Source organism: Ascidiella aspersa, chromosome 7 (assembly GCF_963924565.1).
Source record: "Ascidiella aspersa chromosome 7, kaAscAspe10.2, whole genome shotgun sequence".
Taxonomy (NCBI): domain Eukaryota; kingdom Metazoa; phylum Chordata; class Ascidiacea; order Phlebobranchia; family Ascidiidae; genus Ascidiella; species Ascidiella aspersa.
The window spans coordinates 27,297,640-27,319,992 of NC_139453.1; the positions used below are offsets into that span (position 1 = coordinate 27,297,640).

The 22,353-nt window shown below is 35.4% G+C and overlaps 1 protein-coding gene across 3 annotated transcripts in view; it reads left to right on the forward strand.

Moving 5' to 3' along the window:
- The window catches only part of LOC146138760 (moesin-like), a 38,197-nt gene that overhangs the window by 12,280 nt on the left and 3,564 nt on the right, over positions 1-22,353 (forward strand). Inside the window, exons 1-13 of one of the 3 annotated variants that reach the window (XM_083394824.1) lie at positions 5,073-5,137; positions 5,985-6,068; positions 7,653-7,748; positions 8,013-8,117; positions 10,180-10,349; positions 11,265-11,385; positions 12,239-12,348; positions 13,505-13,601; positions 15,253-15,416; positions 16,771-16,901; positions 17,118-17,242; positions 19,354-19,482; positions 21,143-21,274. In XM_083394824.1, the coding sequence (XP_083250950.1) occupies positions 5,129-5,137; positions 5,985-6,068; positions 7,653-7,748; positions 8,013-8,117; positions 10,180-10,349; positions 11,265-11,385; positions 12,239-12,348; positions 13,505-13,601; positions 15,253-15,416; positions 16,771-16,901; positions 17,118-17,242; positions 19,354-19,482; positions 21,143-21,274 (1,473 nt within the window). In that variant the 5' untranslated portion in view covers positions 5,073-5,128. Of the gene's footprint in view, positions 1-5,072; positions 5,138-5,984; positions 6,069-7,652; positions 7,749-8,012; positions 8,118-10,179; positions 10,350-11,264; positions 11,386-12,238; positions 12,349-13,504; positions 13,602-15,252; positions 15,417-16,770; positions 16,902-17,117; positions 17,243-19,353; positions 19,483-21,142; positions 21,275-22,353 lie in introns of those variants that run through there. The other 2 variants (XM_083394823.1, XM_083394822.1) reach the window with 2 other exon arrangements.

Here is a 22,353-nt window from a genome sequence, read left to right on the forward strand (position 1 = left end):
TTTCTTTCTTGGAATAATGGAGGACTTTTGTCATTTTTTTAAACAACTTACGTTTAATTTCACGGTGCGAGACTGGTATTAACTTTTAAGTTTTAACGTTTAACTTTTTATCTGACACTCTGACTTATGTATTTTGAACCCACCGGTTTTTAAAACTAAAAAGTAAGATCAGGGAACCGGTCTTACCATTTTTCCCAATGGGTACATTACTCCTAAACTACTTACCGCACACAAGCTTACAAATCATTTCTGATAATCATTCGAGTATGTTCCACGACTATTTATTCAGTAGTCAATGAACTTAAAATATGTTGCATCGACCCATTAAACTCCGGTGTCCTAGGACCCAGTTTAAGAACCAATGGTTAAACCTTACAAAGTCGATTGCTTGTCTATTGAGATTGTAGATTTATACGGTTCACGCACAAAAAAGCGACATTCGTTCCCAATAAGCCTCACGACTTTGACCCAAATTTAAGTCTTGTAACTGGCCGTCGCTTGGGAGAAATTGACTTTGATACAGAAGTACAAAGTTGTTCAGTGTCTATCAACGTTTCAAAACCACACTTTCGATGGTGAACGCAATTAACAGCTTTGTAATCGCTCTTGATATTTCGCTGTTTGGTTCCCAAGGCTGACTAGTAGAATTGGTAATCTAAGTATTGACGTAAATCGTTTGTAGCCTGTTACGTCACAATGTTCGGTGTGACGAAATACAGGGTGGATCCCCGCCGATACCAGCGCAAAGTTTACAGGAAAATACAAAAACAGGTAAAAATGCATTTCTCACAAGGCTGTGTGTCTCAGTTCACTTATGTTCAATAATCATTTTAATAAAGCCGTTGTATTTTAGAACTTTGTGAATGTCTGTATTTTTCTAATTCTAAATGGGGTAATTAGGTGGGACTATATATCAGGCAAACGATGTAGCACGGTTCTGCAAAAGCTTGTCAGGATTTTAATATAATTTTTCTTTATATAGTGCCACCTAATTACCCATCAAATATACATGATACACAATGCTGAACCTGCCGATTTTCCTTGTCAATTTTAATTTCAAATAGAGTTCGTAACCATCGAAAAGAAATAACAACCGCACAATTTTAAATTAAATATTTCATTTTAATTGCTATAAAAGTGCAAACCATTGTTCAGTTCTTTAAGAATTATACGTTTTCTGTGAATTCTTCTATCTTAAGGATGGCAATACAAAACAAGCTTACACAAATTCAATGTGGTTATCGCGTATTTTTGGCGGCTAGCAATATGGCCAGAAAACTCGCTTACGTTGCTACACCAGTTGTTCATGGTGATGGCGGTCCTGGGCTATTAATCGCCGTCGAAAACAATCACGTTTTGTACGGAACTAAACGTACGCACGCGTCCGTAATCGTGCCTGATACGCAATTTCGTGACCAATTTCGTCTATTGCCATATTTGGTAGCGGCGAACTAAAAAAAGCGTATTAACAATGTTTTATTTACATGGAAATGACTGGCGTATTGAAATACAATATGATCCAAACAAACTCACAAAGGTTGTAAAAAAGATCTAGAACAACTTTATTTAACACAAGCAGAATACTATATTTTTTACAACCTTTGTGGTTTTGTTTGGATCATATGATATGGAAAAAAGATCAACAACTAGAAATGTCGGAGCAGGCTTAGATCCCGATATTAACAAAAATAATAATAGCAATATTATCATTATTACTTCATCAACTGAATACAATATAGTGGAAATTTTGAAACAAAATTTAACCCCAGAAAAAAGTTTGCTTTTGGCTTTTTTCTCTTCAAAGTTTTTTTAGATTAAAAAAATCTCGCTGAATGCATATGGTGAAAAACTAGGGTCGTCCGATAATATCTTATCGGAGCCGATACCGATGCCAAGTGGTAGCATATGTATTTGTCGATATAGGAACTTTGGTCGTGATTTTGCGATCCAGCGAAGTGATTAGCTATTGAACCTGGGTAGTGCGCAAGTTTGCAGCAGAATGTTTTTTCGTGTTCATTTAGAATTTTCCTGTTCCTGTTATGTATTCTTCCGTGTTTTAATACTGATGGGGCTCTTAGAGGAGTGACAAATCTCCACGAACTGATTTTTGGCCTATAAGTTGTAGTGGGAATATCAAAGCCCATACAGAAGTAGGTACCATTTTTTTTATTTGCAACAAAGTGTGAGATACTCGAAACTTTTAAAACGCTACCTAAACTTCTGTGTTGTCTTTTGTATCCTTACTACGTCTTACTGCAACCTCCAGCCATTGTGCTTCGATTTTTACGTAGTTCGATCTTCCAAGAGTTTTCTTACGACCATTCTGATTTTCAGAGACACCACACCTTGAAAAGAATCGTAAAATATGCGCAAATATTGAATCGGAATCGTAACGTAATGCTGCGGCTCTCTGGCAAATATTGAGTCGTCATTAAATGGCACAAAGCAATACGCTGTCTTCTACGGAAGCTCAAACAACGGTTGAACCCGCTCATTCAATACAAACACATGAATCTGGCCAGGCCTACACTGTGGTCATTTCAACCTTAAAATAAAACCTCGTAATCACATTTCGACGTAGCCGATTTGTTTATTTAAACCGGTGGTTCTCAGACATTTCACACGGCTGGTCACTTTGCTTCCTTTAAAAAGGAATGAAAGACCTTATGAATATAAAAGCAAGAAAAACGTAATCACTGTAAATTAATACTTTATGTCCGCAAGCTGTGAAATGATTTATTGTCTATAAGGTGTGCTCCTGGTATTAAAATTTGCTTGTTAATAGCATATAATGTACCCTTTAAAATCCCTCAAAAATCCCTTAGAACTGTCCCACAGATTCGAGTTTTAAACTGCTAGTCTTGTGGTTCAAGGTTGTTCCTTCCCAAATCCGGTAACGTTATATACTTTTCTATTTTGCGTGTGTATGTATTAAGCGTGGATGGGAAGAAAAATAAAAACTTGAAACTTGAAACTTAATAAAGGCCGAATAGCCCCATACATAAAATTATCCGGTTAGATTCGAGTGAACTTAGATCACATTCATTTTAAAGATTTTTCCATAAGCAAAGCAATGCCAGAACAACCAGCTTGCTGTGAGATTCGAACTCCAGACCTTGACGTTTACGTTTCACCGCCGTCGCGCCTGATGAGCTCAGTAGGTTGAGCGACAGTTTCTAAGTTTAAATCTCACCGCAGGCTGTTTTTCTAGGCTTGAATTTTTCGAATTCCTTGTAGGCCTGATTTTTGTCAATCTATTTTCCTTTGCCCTAAAGCACCCGGTGTGCTATTACTAGTAATTGGTCTTCCGTTATCGTTGGTCAGTACAATATCAATAGAGCCACATTAGAGATTGCACAAACAAACCAAAAAATATCTAGCCAGAGAATAATAATGCGCACATTTAAGCGTATATGGGACAGGTGGTTGAAAGACATTGCACTTGTTCGCGCTTTTTAACTGTTTCTAGTAGTGATGTTCGCGTTTTTTTTGGATTGTGATAACCGCTATTTTGCCAAAAACCATAGGACGATTAATATGTTACTAATTACGTTAGGGGGCTGTCAAATAAACAAAATAACAAAAAAATAAACGTGCTTCATACTACGGCTTAACCATATCTACTAGGGTTTATCTGAAAGTAGCTGCATTACGTTGTGTTATTTCATTAACTTGTTTTGATAAAAAAAAAAACTCGATAAGGTTGATATTTGAAAAATTGGAAAATTAACGACGCCGCTTCCTTTTATTGTGTATTGGCTGCGATCCGACAAAAATCACCCTTTTTTCCACCAATCCCATGCTTTTTCTGAGGCGTCCTGGCTGTTAGCAAACCGTGGCCCCTTGTCTCCCATTATGACATCACAGTCGTATTTCTCAGGGACAATGACCGCGCGCGCTGGCGTCGTTGCGTGGTCTGCGCCCTGCGTCAACACGCCTCTCCAACGCGACGCAATTTGCCAAGGGCGTCGGCGCGTTTATTATGCGACTGTTACGTCACAAACTGGACTGCTAAGCGCGTCTTAGCAGCGAGCGAGCGGTCGCGCCCCAGTGAGCACGCGCGATGCCTTTAATCAGCATTGGCCCTCCACGCGCTTCACTGACCACGACTGCACAAGTGGTTCCGCATGACTGCTTCCACTCGCGTCACTTGATGCCTTTCGAAAAGAAAAATTTAAATCGCGATTAGCATCCCAAGCTTGTTTGGGTCTTTGTCGCCATGGAATTCGGATATACACTAGTGTTGGCCCTTAATGCGGAATTATGGAAGGGTGACGTGTAAAGGGACACTTCAGTTTTGATTCCAGCTTTTGTCAATCCGGATTATAGGTCTTTTGGTTGAATAACTTTTAATTGCTGTCATCATCCCTGTCAGACCACATCCCATCTAGGCGGGAACTTTATTGCTCATATGGAGCATCACAATTATTTAACACACACTTAGACCTATGACCATAACTTTTAGAATTTTTGCTAATTGGTCACACTCATATAAGGCTTCATCCTATTTCTGACTAAACTTAGTTGTACATATGGACAATCACAATGTAAAAAACACAACTTTTAAACACTCACCTTTTATAAACCTTTATAAAGGTTTGTTTTAGCTTAAAATAAATGCCTGGAATGCTCAGAACACGAGAGACAAATAAACGAGACCAAACTTTCTCTGACCTCTTGGATTTCATTTTGTATGGCAGCTATCGATTTCACAAACATTTAAAAATGTTTTTCTAATTTGAAATAATAAAAGAATGCTCAGAACACGAGAGAAAAACAAACAAAACTAAACTTTCTCTGTCCACTCGGATTTCATTTTGTATGGCAGCTATCAATTACACCTGACATCAAACAAAGATCTCAATTCCTACATCATTTGTTAGCTGAGCCATGTGCCATGTTGTGTTGTATTGTGAAAGAGAACCTTATAGCCTGGGTTTTGATGTTCTTTTTCCTCTTTCACCTTTGTCTTGCCAAATAAGGCTGTGCGGGATTTAAAGGCCATAGAAAACCTACAATTATCCTCAATCATTGACGCAATTTAATCCACCCGACCAGGCCAAGCCTAAATATCTGCTGAGTTCTGTCAGTTCAGTTGTCACTAGGCATTGGTTGGGACTCTGGAGAGATGGCAAAGGTTAAATATTGATGTTTTTTGCTCTAATGTTTTGTTGGCATTTCTGGATGTTGTATGTTCAACTCTTTTTTTTTTAATACAAGTTAATTTAGGGATTGAACTGTGTTTTTAGAATTTAGGACCCAAAGATTAGATGCATAGATTTCTTAAGTCATGAAGCTTAGCTTCTTTAACTTACATTTTTGCACAAAAATGACTTTTAAGAGGTAGATTTCTGGTTTGCAGCCACAGTTATTATTGTACTTGCATCATAAAATGTAAGGTAGAATTACCAGTTCCCAGGGGTCAGTTCTTGACCTTTTAACTCATTAAGTCAGCTGCCCATGATTGCAAATCTCTATTTTTAAAGTGTTAATAGACACATTGGTTGTACTGAAGGGAATGATTTAGAAAACAAGATTTTAGGTTTTCTAAACTCCAGTTATTTATATTTTCAACCTTTAAACTAAGGTTTAAAGCGATACGATAACAACCACCTATAGTTTATAAATTACTGTTTTTTTTGCCCACATTAAAAAAAATGTTTTTTTTAACCTCATATAAAATATATTTTTTACTCTTTTAGCACCACAAAAATTGCCAATATAGTACCACATAAGTATTATTCCAAAGTTTTAAGTTTTGTTAACTCCATTTATTTATATTTTCAACTTTTAAATGTTAGGTTTGAAGGGATGCGGTAACAACCACTTGTAGTTTATAAATTACTGTTTTTTTTCATGTCAACATTAAAAGAAAATGGCTTCTTTAACCCAATGTGAAATATGTTTTTTAATATCGCAACAAATGTCAATAAAGTACAAAATACAAGATATTGCGGTTGGGTTAATTTGCATTTATTTTACAGATAAATGTTCGTGTTACGACGATGGACGCCGAGCTGGAGTTCGCGATCCAGCCGAGCACCACCGGAAAGCAACTCTTCGACCAGGTTTGTGACAAGAAAATAATCTGATTAAAAACGATTTTGGACCTTAGTCAAATTTTGTTTCCAACCTTTAAAGTACTTTTTGTGGTGTGAAATTGATGATGCCACCAAAATAAGGTCATTAATTTGAACCTCACTGTAGTCTAGTTGTTTTTCTAGCTTGCCTTGCATCATTGGTCGACATAATTAGTGAGTCTATGATGTTTTTCGCTGTACTAATGATACATAAGCTGTAATTGTTGGTCAAAAAGCAGATTCAGAAGGGCTAGATCACAGTTGTTGAACTCACATATGTGTGAGTATCTTATACCACCAGAACTATTTTTTAGTTTTTAGAAACCCGATTGCTTTCTTTTAGTGCAGCAAGAAATATTTGTGTTAACAAAATACTGTCCTGCAACAAAAGTCTATAAAATGGAAATGTTTGCATGTTGGTTAATGCATTTATAAAACTAGAAAAAGTAGTAATTGTAAAGGTTATTTCAAGTGCATATGTATTTTTAAAAGTCTGCCTTATATAAAATATGCTTTAACCAAGCCTAAATTTTAAGACTAATTTGCAGCTCTTATTTTATACAATACCGGCTTTTTAAATTTGATGCTCATTTGGTAATTTTAAACATCCATCTGTAAAGTTGCAGATAGATCTTTTAGGAGACAATTCATATTCATAATAAACAAGGGCTTTTAATTATAGAATAGAAGTCTAATTATTTAAAGCTTAATATTTTGTGGATTATGTCTCTTTGTAGCTTACCATGTTTTACCACCAAAGATGATAAAGCAATTGTTAAAATGTTTGCATAATAGAAATAGATTTCTTGAAAGTTATTTTATTTATTAAAAAACTTAAACAGTTTCATATTTGTTCATTCAATTCAAGTCGCACTTAATAGTTCGTTTTTTGAGAAAAATTTAGCCTGATTTCCAGCATGAAATGAATCGAACAATCAGTCCTATGTCAGACGTCCTTTAAAGTTGAGAGCAACGACTTGCCACTCTGGCTCTGTCTTGCTTGGATTTTCAATGGCACTTAAACAAGAAGCGGTCACACAGAACGAAGTTCCCGGCAGCTTTTGTTTTGTTTATTGTCCTTAACCCTAACTCTGTGTTAGGCTTTATTTGTTCATCGCTGAACGGTGTACCACTCCACTCCATGCCTTGGTGACTTAGGCCCTATGTTATAGGTGTTTGTTTTTTACAAGACTCCAAAAAGAAGTAGCTGTTTTGTCTCAAGCATATGCTTCGAATAGGGTTTTGATTCAAAAGGGTGTTTTTCAATTGTTTGAGGTCAGATTGTTGAAAAACTTAACATTGAATCGGTATTTACTGATCTCATATTTTATACCCTTCCCTTGTAAAGTATGAAACATTATCCTTATATTTTTAATTAAAAGTTTTTATAAGGTTACAATTATTTATTTGCTATTCTGTTTGTTTTTTAACAAACTGCTGAACGTTATTTGTGTTTCTTGTGAAAACACACTTGTCTCCTAAGAAAAACAATGGAATATAAAATTAATGTTTTTATGACTGAATTTTTTAGGCGTGATTTGAAACAAACCATGTTAATGTTTTTCTTTCTAGGTTGTAAAAACAATCGGTCTTCGCGAAATTTGGTTTTTTGGTCTTCAATACATCGACACCAAAAGTTTTCCGACCTGGCTTAAATTGAACAAAAAGGTAAAAAATTGTTTGCACTAATGTTTAAGAGTTGAGTTTGTTCGAAACATTCAAAATATTTTTTGTCTACATTTGTTAAGCTATTGGATTTCTTTGCTTTATTTAAGTTATTTACGCTTTGGGTTACCTGAATAAGGCAATGACTTATATTAAGTTAATGAGTTATATTACTATTCTTGTTAAAAGGTATTTGTCACAACTTACAAGACACTTTTGCGTCACAGAAAGCTTCCACCACCTTAAAAAAACTATATATTTTATTAGGTTGGCGCACAAGACGTCCGTAAAGAATCTCCCCTTCAGTTCAAATTTCGTGCAAAGTTCTTTCCCGAAGATGTTGCAGAGGAATTGATCCAAGATATCACACAGGTGACTGTTTTTACCCACAGGTTTACCCAACCAAAAGCAATCAATTGCCAATGCTTTAAAATCTTTCAAGGAATTGGTCTCACAAATGTCAAAAATTCTTCACTATAGCACAAATGTCAAAAAATCTTCACTACAGCACAAATGTCAAAAATTCTTCACTATTGCACAAATGTCAAAAATTTTTTCACACTATAAATTCTTTCACCACATGCATGAAATTCATATTTGGAAGCTTAAACCCATGTTACTTTCTTAACCCACGGGTTGAATCTAAAATATAGGATCCCTCTTCGATTTGATGGGGTCCTCGACTTCCCACAGTTAGAATGATTTGTTTTGGTTCTCAACCAGAGTTCATAAATGTTTGAGAAATTTACTGAAGCTATGCAAAGACATGGCTTAATAATTAAATTTGCACTTATTAATGCTTTTTTGTGTTTTGCCCATTTTGAGCCTCCAAAAAGTTCTGCGAAACAAATGAGGTTGACTTTGTTGTTCTACTGAACTTTTGTAAAAAAAAAAAAAAAGGTTTAAAAACACTGTTTTACATTAAAATAATGGACCTATCTAACTATAGAGGTTTTTTAGCTAGTTATTCAATTGTTTGGCCTTCCTAATATATTTACATTGACTTAATTTTTCAATAGTCCATTCTGTAATAAAATACCAAATTTTTTTCACTTTTTTCTTCTTTGTTAAAAATCGGGCATACTTGGCATTTTGATCTTATAATCTCTACCTAACCCAGACTGTAGCTATGGCCAAAAGAGGTATATGTTTTGCCTTATTGGCAGGGTATTTGACAAAAAAATTAAATTCTATGTGTAACAATTTGCCACCAAAGAGCAGTACCAGTGTTTTTTCAAGGTCTTCCAAGGCTAGTAATCTCATTTCAATAGCCACTGGCCTGATGTCACTACCTTATAAGCCCATGTGGATTCTGTGATTTTCTATCTGTGTGTACACACCGATGATGTGCAACTTGTGTGCTTTGTGTGCAAAGCATGTCCCCGCACCGATAGTGCCGGCTCCTGATTAAACTTTAACTTTTCGTTGCAAGTTTGCCTATTGAATTTTGAAAATGCCATTACAACGCCCTGCGAAAGGCTTGACATTTACAACGCTGTACAATTGCAAGAACAATTTAACCTTAGTATTTTTGTTGGAATTTAGTTTTTTAGGATTTGAATCTCTGTACAGTGCTCTTTAACTTTTTTTGGACCTGTTTACCAAATTAACTTTGCATTTCCCACACTCCCACATATAGCAATGCACAAGAAGTAATATTAATATGTTGTTTGATAAATTGATATATTTCATCTTTCTTCAGGCCACCAATAACTGAGCTATTTTACATAGGTCAGGAATCAGGATGTCCTATACCTCGCTACATCTAATATTTTAAATATTCTAAAAAAATCCCAAATAGGTAAAAATATATAAAAAACATTTTCTCCAGACACAATGCATATCTTTACATATATAATTTTTACGTACCCGCACAAGCACAACCTGGACCCTTCAGTAGAAACGCAAGTGAGTTTTCAAAATATTTTACAATGGTATAGCTGAAAAATATATGATTTTAACCAAACTGTCTGATTGAATTTCAACAAAGCTTCATAATCTTTCAATCGACCCTTCAGTAGAAACGCAATTTGTGAGTTTTCAAAATATTTTACATAGGTATGGCTGAAAAATATATAATTTTAACCAAACTGTCTGATTGAATTTCAACAAAGCTTTTTAAGCTTTCAATGGAAGTACTTTGAATATTATTCAATGAATTAAAAAAGCATAATTTGTTTTTTCTACATTTTGTTATGTTGCCAATTGGCCAACAACCCTTTTTTCAGAATTGTAAACCACATTCGATTTAATAAAGGTAACCAAAAAATGAAAATAAAACAATGTAAAATATATTTTTTCAACAATGCATTTCAATACAAAATGAGAAGGTGGTATTTAAAGCATTATAATGAAATTCAAAATGACCAAAAAGATGTATTGTTAATATGGTTGAGTTTCAGTAAACTTTGAACGTTCTTCTTTTTTCTTACAGCGTCTTTTTTTCCTGCAAGTCAAGGACAGCATTTTGTCTGACGAGACCTACTGCCCACCAGAAACTTCTGTACTGCTGGCATCTTATGCTGTCCAAGCAAAATACGGAGCCTACGACCCGGACAGACACAAGGAGGGTTACCTGGCCAATGACCGATTACTACCAGAGCGGTAAAATACTATTTTTACAGCTGATCAGATGGTTTAAGTACAACTTTACGTTTCTTTATCTAAGTCCCAGTTTCCCAGTCTAAGCTACTTTGCTTGATATGAAGTGGACTGCTATATCCCAGAAATATATTTCTCTTGGAAAACATTGTAACAATATTTAATTATTACTCAAATATAGTACAAAAATAAACGAAAGATACTACAGAAAAAGGATTCCTGCACTTCAAAAGATAGCAAAAAATCTAAAATATGTGCACCATAAAAAAGTAATCATGTTTAATTTGACATTTACATTGTTTTCAAATTATATCAAAAATTGTTAAGCGATCACTTTTAGCTCTATAAGACCTAGAAATTTTTTTTTAAAGGTCTTTAAATGTCTTGAAATTTTTTACAAAATTGTGTGGCTACCCTGCATACCCAAAAGCAGTTAAACCACAGCCTTGCGTTGCTCTTTTTCTGTGAATATATTTTTCATTTATAAATATATTTTTGGGTTATGTTTTTCTTAACATTTATGTACACTGTTGGTTTTTGAAATATATCCAAAAAACGTCCAGCGATCCAATTTTAGTCTATATGAAAACAGCAAATTTTCTTTGAAAAATCTTTGTATTTCAATTTTTTAATAGTGTGGCAACCCGACATACTAAAAGTGCAGTTGAACACATCGTTGCTTTGTTCTCATTCAGTGAATATATTTTTGATTTATAATTATATTTTGGATTATGTTTATCTTGACATTTATACTCTTTTGTTTTTTAAATTATATCGAAAAAACGTTGAGCAATCACCATTAGAAATATAAAAAACTACAGATTTTCTTTAAAAAGTCTTCAATTTTTTTTTTTTTAATTGTGTGGTAACCCAATACACAAGAGCAGTTGAACACAGCATTGTGTTGCTTTCTTTCAGGGTCCACGAGCAGCACAACATGTCCAAGCAACAATGGGAAGAACGCATTCAGACATGGCACGCTGAGCACGGGGGAATGCCAAAGGAAGATGCAATGATAGAATACCTTAAAATCGCCCAGGTGTGTCACAGTTGACAGAATTTTAGCTTATGTGTCTGTGTATAAAGTTAAACAATATTGTTAATCAACGTAAGCAAGTGGAATCCTGCATTCGGCCTTCAAACAAACTAAGCGGAGACTTCTGACTTAACAATTTAAATTTTAACCCAACAAGCAATACTTTTCCCATGTTGCTGTTTAGGATAGGAAAGATACATTTATTTACAGTCAATACCTTAAACAGCCTTTTTTTAATAATAGGAAATAGCCAGTGTCAGTTTTCTTCCCTTCTTTAAAATCTCGCTGGTTTTACAAAATCTATGTTGCTTTTCATCATTATTTTTTTACTTTTTTGGTGGTTCTCAAACTTTGCTGCCTGGAGGCATTTTACTTTTACCATGTATCACTTAGTTACAGAAACAAACTATTGCTTAAACTTTTTCCTAAAATAAAACTAAACAAAATAGGTATACAAAACTTGTTTCAAAAGCTAGCAAGATATTTTCCTCATAATAGGTACATTATTGCATAAAAACAAACTTTGCAACTGCTGCACTAATGCCAACATTTCTCATCTTATTAAGAAACAATGCAGTGCAGAAACTTTTAAGATATTGCACAAGTTGTTTTGACATTAAGCTAGTTACAAAAAAATAAATTTTACTCTGATCCGAGCACTATAGATTTTTCCACTTGACTTAAGATACTAATAATGCTGTCATAGGAGTAAAATGCGTTTTTTTTAAATTGAATGATTTTCGATTTTTTCGTTGTTATAAGTTTGATCTTGATGTGGAACCAAAATCATTTGTTTTTCAACATTCCAAATTGGAGATTTTTTTATACCATGGTGCTAAAAATATTTTTTGTTTAGGATCTTGAAATGTATGGTGTGAACTACTTCAAAATCACAAATAAAAAGAAGACACCCCTGTTCCTGGGGGTTGATGCTCTTGGCCTAAACGTGTACGAAGAGAAAGATAAGTAAGTTGTTTTTTCTGATTAGTCTCTATTCACTTTAATTTGGCTCAAAGGCTTGATTGTCACCACCATATGAATTTCATTTAGGGTATTTTAAAGTTTTTTTTTTTAATTTGTTTTAGCTAGATTGATTTAAAACTTGTTTTCTACAAGAAGTTTTTTTTTGATTGGTACTGCTTTGGTTTATAGCTGTTGATTTTAACTGGTTTTGCTATTGTTTATTACAAGATCTACGTCAAGTACAAAATCAGTCTGTAGCTAAGAGCCTTATTATTAGAAAATGTTATTTTTAGCACAATTATACCTCTGTTTGTTACTTAACTTTTACAGGTTTAATAGCTCCAATCTAATCATATTCTGCACAGGGCCATAGACAAATTCCTATGCTGATGTTTTAACTAACTGTAACAAATTTCTTTAAACTTAAGTTGGACACATGGTAGTAATAAAAACCTTTTTTCCAGCTACAAAAAATCTGAGGTTTAAATTTGATGAATAAGGTTATTTCAGTATGCATTTGTTTCCTTGATTTGTTACAAAAAAAAATATTTGCTGTTTACCCGCAATGTTTTTTTTTAGAAAATAGCTTTGTTTAAAAGCAACCAGGAGATGTTCACATTCAGACATTTTTTCTTAGTAAATATAGCTGCATATAAAACAAAAATGATAAATGTATTTCGGCTGATTTAACCAACTTCCTTGAAAATGACTTCTATTGTCAGCCACACCAACGCCATCTTTTTTCCTTGTTTTTTAATTCAATGGTTTTGAAACGTTATTCAGATAATTTCTATCCGATAAATGTATTGTCCTGCCAATCACAAAACTGCCATTCTTTCACATGCAAACCTTTTGTGTTATGACTAACTAGCTACACACAACCTTAAATCTATCACTACACTAGTTTTGAAAATTAAGCTTTGCATTTAAATGATGTTAAGTTAAAAGAATCTTCAACATTTGGCATTAGTGCAATGCTGTTATCAACACACTTCGCTTATATAATCAAAAAACAGCTCCTATGGTAATTTTAATTTCTTTACCAACGTTTCGGCAACCTATGCAAGCCGCCTTCCCTTATTTTTGTCATATGTATTGCATTTTACTAAGATAAAGTTTTACTGCAAAATCTAAATAACTTTTTTTTCTTTTTTTTCAGGCTTACTCCAAAAATTGGCTTTCCATGGAGTGAAATCCGCAACATCTCTTTCAACGATAGAAAATTCGTCATTAAACCAATCGATAAAAAAGCTCCGGTAAGTTTACAATCTTGTTCTTTTGATAAAAATGGTTGCTTTTGTCTTTTTTTCCAATTTTTGTTGTATAACCCATAGAACCCATAGAGATAAAAAAAAAATATTTTAACTTCTCATTAGCTTTATTTTTTTTGCCAAAATTAATATGGCACCTTAAAAAAAGCAAATTTAATTTTTTTGCTAAAAGTGATAAGGTACCAATTAAACGAATCCCAATATCAAAGTCCCGGCAGCGTATAGGTCGTTTCAAGTTTGCTCTATCACAAATTTTCAACTTTCATGCTTTGACCTACAGCTGCAGACATATTGAACCCCAGAGTGCTCATTATGATGCATTTGGGTAATGAAAATTCCCAGGGCAAATTAAGCATTGCAGACTCCCAACGCCAGTTCTTTGCACAAATGTTCACGCCTTAACAGAGACATCTAGTGTCTAACACGTCTTGGCTGAATCTGCTTAAAAATAGCGGTTTACTAGTTTTGATCACCATCTAAGAAATAGCTGAATGTTAATAATAACACAAATTTGGTTCCATTTTAATTCTTTTTGTGGGGGTAATCCTATTTATTAAAGTGGGGGGGGGGTAATACTATTTATTTAAGTGTAAAGCAAACTGAATATGTAAAAAGAAGATATCTCCTCGCCCTAAAGCACGTCAATCACGACAATGACTTCGAATGTTAGCAATATACTTTCGACTTTGTTGTCTCATTTAAAATCAGTCATTTATAAGTTCTAGTTTTTAATAGAGAAATATATTTCGCCAATCCGGCATCATCAGTCGCTTAATTCGAATGAATCTCATTCTAGAACTTATAAATGACTGATTTTGATTCGGACAACAAAGTCGAAAGTATATCAAAATGTAAAGCTACGGTATTTCTATCAGGTTACCTTGTTTTAAAACGCTACACATTATTTGAGCTTTGAAACAACTTTTGCGGCAATAATTGTTTCCATTAAATTGTCCATTTAAAAGTTTTTTGTTTCAATGTTTTACCACAGTTTTGTTTCAATATTTTACCAAGGAAAAACTACTATATTTTAAAACCGGCATACATATATTTTTTTTAAAGATTAATTTATTTCTTAATCAAAATGTGTAGATACTGTAATTTACAATATACCAATTTTTCTTAATATATATTTAACACAAAAAGGAGAAAAAATTTAAAGGAATGAATTAATTAAAAATAAATATGAAGATTGGGTCAATCTTAAACCTAGTTTTTGTCTAGCCAAGTATTTTCGAATTTATCCATCATTTAAAACTTTATCACGCCAGAAATAGCATAAAAGAAATAGTCCATGAACACTCAATGATATAACATTTGAGATAGGACCCCTAATATTATTATATATATTCTCCATATTTACTTCTTCCTAGCAATTTCAATTTTGACAACTCGTTTTGTTACTCTAAAAAAGTGGCAGGAATCTAGACCAGCGCCGGCTATTCTATATATGTACATATAATATTATGTTTTTTTAATAATAAACTATCGAGTTATCCCAGTTTTGCATTCCGACGCTAACTGTACTGCATCGTTGATCGACTGATTCCGTTAGTCTGCGATGGCTTTCGGTGTACTGTTGATACGTAAGCCGTTAACGTTGGTCGAAAAAAACAACAATGGATTCGTTTCGCAGGATTTCGTCTTCTACGTCGACCGGTTGCGCATCAACAAGCGTATCCTGGCGCTTTGCATGGGCAACCACGAGCTTTATATGCGACGAAGGAAGCCCGACACCATTGAAGTGCAGCAGATGAAGGCTCAGGCCAGGGAAGAAAGGCATCAGAAGCAGCAGGAAAGGTGGGAACCGGTTCGCGCGATCCTTGTGTTGCTGAACTGAATATGTGATATTCGGAATCACCTCGAACCTTGTTAGATAAATGTCGACCCTAATTCCTGATCAGTAACAGCAGGATACTTTCGCTAGGCTAGCAATTCAGGTCAGACGCTATTTAAAGATCGTAATACTTCGCCAGCAAAAGGCATCGTCAGTATATCTTATTGAAATAAAATCTACTTTTACTATGCCTTTGTTGGCGATATATATATAATATACATATCTTTGAAGATTTTTTAATAGTGTCTGACCTGACTTGCTAGCTTTGCTAGAGTATCCGCTATTTCCTATCCCTGTATTGACAACAGTAAGTTTCTGGCCACCCCAAGTTTTTTTTGTTACCTAATAATGGATCCTTGATTTCTGCTAACTAGCGATGTTCGATACTGATGCCCGATATCCTGGACTAAAAGTATCGCCCGCGATCCGATCCGATTTCAAATTCTCTTGACTTTGACTTAAACTATGGTCTTTAAAGTCCTCAATTTAAAGTAGAAAGTGTCAATGCCTTTTAGTTGCCCCTAAAGCGATTTTCCTTCAAATTTTAATAACCTTTACCCTATAACCCCTTAGACAGGAACAGAAAATAAAACTGTTACAAACTACGGGCCGCCGGGTCAATTAATCCAGCCCCATATTTTAATGTAGATGAATTACAGTTAAATTTTTAAGGGCCACTGCAGTTGTTACAGTTATCAGGCCCGCGATGGCCAGGCCTTACAGTTATCCTGCCCGCGATGGCCAGGAGCCCAGGACACAAATTTGTCAGGCCGCGATGGTCAGGACTCAAAGTTATCAGGCCCGCGATGGTCAGGCCTGACAGTTGTCCGACCCGATGGTCAGGCCTTACAGTTATCAGGCCCGATGGTCAGGCCTGACAGTTGTCCGACCCGATGGTCAGGCCTGACAGTTGTCCGACCCGATGGTCAGGCCTGACAGTTGTCCGACCCGATGGTCAGGCCTGACAGTTGTCCGACCCGATGGTCAGGCCTGACAGTTGTCCGACCCGATGGTCAGGCCTTACAGTTATCAGGCCCGCAATGTTCAGGCCCTACCGTTTACAAGACCGCGATGATACTTTTCTGGCCTTACAGTATTTGAGGTGCAAATCCCAGGACCAGTTCTCTGACCCACAGCCAGGCCTCACAATTATTTGGCCCGCTACGATCTGGCCTTATAGTTATCCGGCAAAGTTTGTTAAGCCCTGCTCTACAATCTTCAAGCCAGGTGTTTCCGCCGTAGAGTCATAACTTTTACAACTCTCATGTAGCGTTTTCGCTTTTTTTCATTAACTTTATTCTTTTGTGTTTCGTCCAGGCAAGCACTGGACCGAGAAAAATCCAAGCTGGCCAAGATGGAAAAAGATAAATTGGCAGCGGAGAGGGAGACAGCCGAGCTGCTCGCAAAGATGGAACAATACAAGCTGGACAACCTCAAGTACAAACAAGGTGGGTAGTGTTTTGGCCTTGTGCGCTTTCCTGGACAGAAGTGCGTTACAAGTGGAGTTTGACCGATTTCACTTTTTGTGTCCGATACCCGATTTGTATAGATTTTGCAAACCGATACCCCATACCGATTGTAACGGAAAAAAACTCTCAAGTATCGTACATTTCCTTTGTATGCTGCCTAACCGGCAAGGTCTTGAATTAATTGTTTTTCACCAGATCTTGAAGACGAGCAGAGAAAAGCGAAAAAGCTCGAAGATGATAAGAAGAAAGCTGAAGAAGAACAGAGGAAAATCGAAGATCTACGGAAACAAGCTGAAGAAGAGGCCCGTCTACTTCAACAGGTAGGTCACTGCGGTTCATGGAGTTACGATGGACTTAGGGGGTCAGTCATGTTTGGGTTTCGGGTTACCTCAACAGGGGTGAAAAGAGAATCATTTTTTTACCGGAAATGAAAGACAATAATTTTCTTACTGGAAACTTTATTAACGAAATGCATAAACATTTTCAGAGATGACGACACACAGTTACCGAAAACATGTAATCTAAGGAAACCGGGGTTTATTAGTCTCTATGTAATGCACAAATATGCAACTTAAATCCTGATTTAAATATATTTAAGGAGATGCGGGGAAGCTTAGTCAAAAGAGACATAGCCTGGTAAAATAATTTATCCCGGAACGCTCTTCCGGGGGGCCGCTTAGGTTTACTTCCACCACTGGGGTTACTATTATTAGGTTTCAGTCATGTGTGTGTGGTGAGCTAAAATGCCATTAGCCGTCATACTAATTAACCAATTACCGTTTCTAATTCACAAACACCGCCACCTACAGTGCTACAGTGACTTACCAACCAACACGGCAACATACTGTCCAAATAATCAACCAACTAACCAGTAGCCAACACAGCAACACAGCAACACACCGTCCAAATTATCAGAGAAACACATCAACATACCAGCTAAATTGCCAAGCAACTCACCAACAGAGCCCTTACAGTACACCTTACCAACCAACTAACAAACACGGCTATGTACTGTCTAAATCGCCAACCAACTAACCAACTTCAAACACCAAACGTTTTGACCAACCATTCAAACAAACAGCATACATTTGAATCAATAACAAAACAACCAACCTTTTAAACGACCTGCAAACATTTGAATCAATCGTAAAAACAACCAACCTTTAAAACAACCAACATACATTTAAATTAATCAACAAAACAACCAACCTTGTAAACAACCAACCAAACTCGCCAACGAACCGAACCCACCAACGTACTGTTCAACCAACCTACTGACCAACCAACCTACCAACCAGACTTGGACAACTAGATTTATTTTAGGTTTTTAAAATTAGATTAGAATTAAAATTAGAGCATTTCAGTTTTTCCAAATTAGATCAGAATTAGAATTAGATCATTTGGAGTTTTATCAAATTAGATTAGAATGAGAATTACCGAATTCTTAAATAGAATTAGAATTACCGAAAAACGAATTTGAACTATAATTTAAACTAAAATTACGTTTTATTATTCACAATCACTTACATTTAAATCGAAAAGTATTTTAATAGGAATGTGATGCATGTCAATTATGTGTGTGCTAATTTTTAAGCATTTTAGCATAGCATATGATTTTTGGTCCGTGAAAATTACGTTTCAACTAAAGAGTTTGAATTCAAATTCTTTGTTTTGACTAAGAGACTAAAAATGTCGTTGGACAAAGTAGGATTTTCGGTAAAATCCGAATTAGATTAGAACTAGAATTAGCCGCATTTTGCTCTAATTCATTGAATTAGAAAACTAGAATTATCTAGTTGTCCAAGTCTGCTACCAACCCAACAAACAGCCAACTGACTAAACTATTCATCAACTAACTAACCCACTCAACCTATAGGTCGCGACCCAAACTTATGGCCGTTTAAATTGGTTGTGTCGCTGACTGCAGTCCTTTACATGGTTAGCTTTTTTGAGATCGATTCAGAGAAATATATTTTTCAAATTTGAGAAAGCTGTCGGTGAAAGACGAAGACATGGTTCTTAATAATCATGTTCGAGTTTATTTGTGCTATTCGTGTTATGTTTTGGCCGCTTTTTAAGAGTTCAGTGAATATAATTGGGACGCTGAAGTTTCGCTGTTATACTTATGTTTAGTATCATTGTCTTTAAACCCACCACAAGTACAATGTAGAACATCTAATTATGTGTCCTAAAAAATATATTTTGGACAAATATTGTTTTTGTCGGAATAATTTTTTTTTTCTTCAGTCAATTTTTTGTGCCACATTATTAACGGAAGGGAAAACAGAGTTACACCATGGAATTCACAGCTGTTAGAGTATCTTACAAAGTTGTCTCTCCTGTAAAAAAAATTGTGCCCCTAAATCAAGGGGGCAAAATTATCATTTATTTTGTTAGTTTGGTTTTAATTGTCGTTTAAATTCGTTTGCAGCAAGCGGCCGAGAGCGAAGAAGCCAAAAGTCGAATGGAGATGGAAGTTGCCGCCAAACTGGCAGAGATCGACCGACTCAAGGAAATCGAGTTGAAAAAGTCGCAGGAGAGCGAGGAATGGCGCTTGAAGGTAATTCACTTGATGGTTTTCGTTTAATCGCAATTACACACGAACCACTAGTGCACAAAAAAGGAAAAAATCTACCGGTCGCAAATCTAACGACTTCGTACACCTGATGCTTCTGAAGAGGCTTGCCAATCGGGCTTTTCTAAGGCCAGGCTAGAAAAACAACTAGCTTGTGGTTATTAGGCAAACCACTAGTGCACAAAAAGAGGCCGCAAAACTACCGACAAACAACGTAAATTTATCAGACTTCGTACACCTGGTGCCTCTGGAAAGGCTTACTAATCGGGATTCTCTAAGGCCAGGCTAGAAAAACAACTAGCTTGTGGTTATTAGACTAGAATGAATATCAAAGCCCGTAGAGAGGTTGGTAGCATTGTGCGAACGTTTCAAATAATTTATCGGATAAAATTGATGCGTTAAAGGGATTTTGTTTTCACTTGTTAGCACGAACTTACTTAGCGTTAAGTAAAGTTTTCCCAGGTTGGTATTTTACTATTTTTTGATCAATTAACTTACAAGGTGAACTTCCAGAGGATTACCACAAAGTCTTTGGATCTTTAAAGGTCCTTAAACGCCTTTGAATTGATTTCCTTATTGAAAAATTTGAGAGACCCTATGGTTTTACAAAATGCTACCCTATGGTTTTACAAAATGCCTTGAATATACGTAGTAAGAATATCAAAGCCCATACAGAAGTAGGTAGCATTTTGAACGTTTCGAATAACTGTTTGTTCATTTTCAACATCAAAATGCAACCTACTTCTGTATGGGCTTTGATATTCTTATTACGTCTTACTACAACCTCGAACTATTATGCCCCAAAGCCTTGGATATAGTCTTTTAATTTGATTTATGTGCATTGTCCAGCTTAAGTTATATGTTTAGAAAGCACTGTGGGAAAATAAATTTTTATCAATTATAAAGGGAGTTCTTCTGACAAATATGTATTCAGTGCCGACGTTTCGATTTTCTATACGGGTAATCTTCTTCCGGGCAATAAACTTGTAACTCTACAGAAAGGTACAGTGCGTCAAAAGACGAAAAACAAAGTGGCAAAACGAGGCGAATAAAGGAAACAAGGCGCGAATAACGGGAGATAATCGCCGCTACTGCACAAAAAATGATAGGAAGTTGCAAGAAATGTGTCTTGCTTAACGTTCATAGTACTATCATGATTGTGTATCGCCCAGGATTCTAGAAAGGCACGGCGGTGATAATCTCCTTCTCGATCTCAATATACCTTTCTGTAAAGTTACAAGTTAATTGCCCTGAAGAAGATTATCCCCGTATAGGTAATTAAAATGTCGGCACTGAATACATATTTGTCAGAAGAACTCCCTTTATAATTGCTACAATCCCTGGTGGCAACAGTGTAGTCAACAATTTTTATGTTTGTTTTTGTATTGACCGTGCCATTTATTTAGGAGCATAATGGTTGTAGGTTCCAGTAAGACGTACTTTGATACTTCCTACAATAGACTTTGATTTTCGAAAAAATATCTATATTAAAAAAACGCCAAGCGTTTCATTATTTGTTGGCTTTGTAAGTCTTTTATTGCGTTTAAAAAAATTCTAAAATTTTGTGGCAACCCTGCACAACCCAGCAGCAATACTAATGGACATCACTAATAAAAAACGTTTTTTTGTTTTTTTTTGTTTTCAGGCTGAAGAGTCGGAAAGGGCGATCAGCGAAAAAGAGAAGGAGCTGCTGGAACTCCATCAGAAACAAGCAGAAGAGCCCATCGTTGTTCCAGAGGCGGTTGAACACGAGAACATGGCCAACTCAATGAACAGCGTAAGTCAATCAAAACGCTCATCGATCGTGAGCGTTTTAAAAACGTTGGTGTTTTGTTTAATATTTTTTAGTCTAAAGGCAATAAGATGTTAAAATTAAAATGTCTCCCTTTTTTATTAAATGTTTAGGTGTACACTCTATTATAAGCGTTTTAAAAACGTTTTATTTAAATTTATTTATAAAGTATTTTGTTTAATAGTGTTTGGTCTAAAGCAGGGGTTCTTAAACTTTTTTTTACCGCTGACCCCTAATTTTTTTTTGCTTTTTTTTTATTGTGAATTGGAGTCTTAAATACAGTCAGTGCAAAACCGTTTTATTTTTAATTAAACTGTTTTATTTAAAAAAAGATTACTTCTTAAGTATACACTAATATTTCAATTAAGCCTTTATGGACCCCAGTTTAAGGACCCCTGGTCAAAAGGCAATAAGATGTTAAAAATTAAAATGTCTCAAGCTTTTTGAGCACTTTTTTCATTAAATGTTTTAGATATACATTTTAGAATGTTATATTTTTTTGTATTAGCTAACCCTTTCAGAATTTTATCTTTTAACCAGAGGTATTTGATATCAACGTATTTTCGTTATGCCAATAGCTCCTCATAGCATTTTTGGGGGTCCTTTTACATTAGCAAACGTAGGTAATTATCATAACTTGTGGTTAAACAGGTTGACTGTGTCAATTGCTTGGTAGGCATTTGAACTATAACCTTGGCTTTTTTTTAGAAAGACAAGCAACAACTGTAACACGTAACTACCGAGTTAATTCAGATAGGATTTAAAAAAAGGCATCTTGTTTGGGAAATAAAGGCTTTGAATATGCATTTGCAACCAAATATGTTAAACTGCTTTGTATTACTTTCCTACTATGCTGAATGACGTCCGTATTAAAACTATTACCCATTTTTTTTTCAATAAAAAAATGTTGTCGATGAAAGATTTGAACGCGACTGTAAACGCCAACGCATATAGGTCGGTTTGTTTTCTTCTATGCCGTCAGAAAACAACATTAAATGCGCCATTGTTTTCGTCCGTGACGTCATAAAGAGGCTTCGGGCGACCTTCCGTTCTCACAGCTCGTC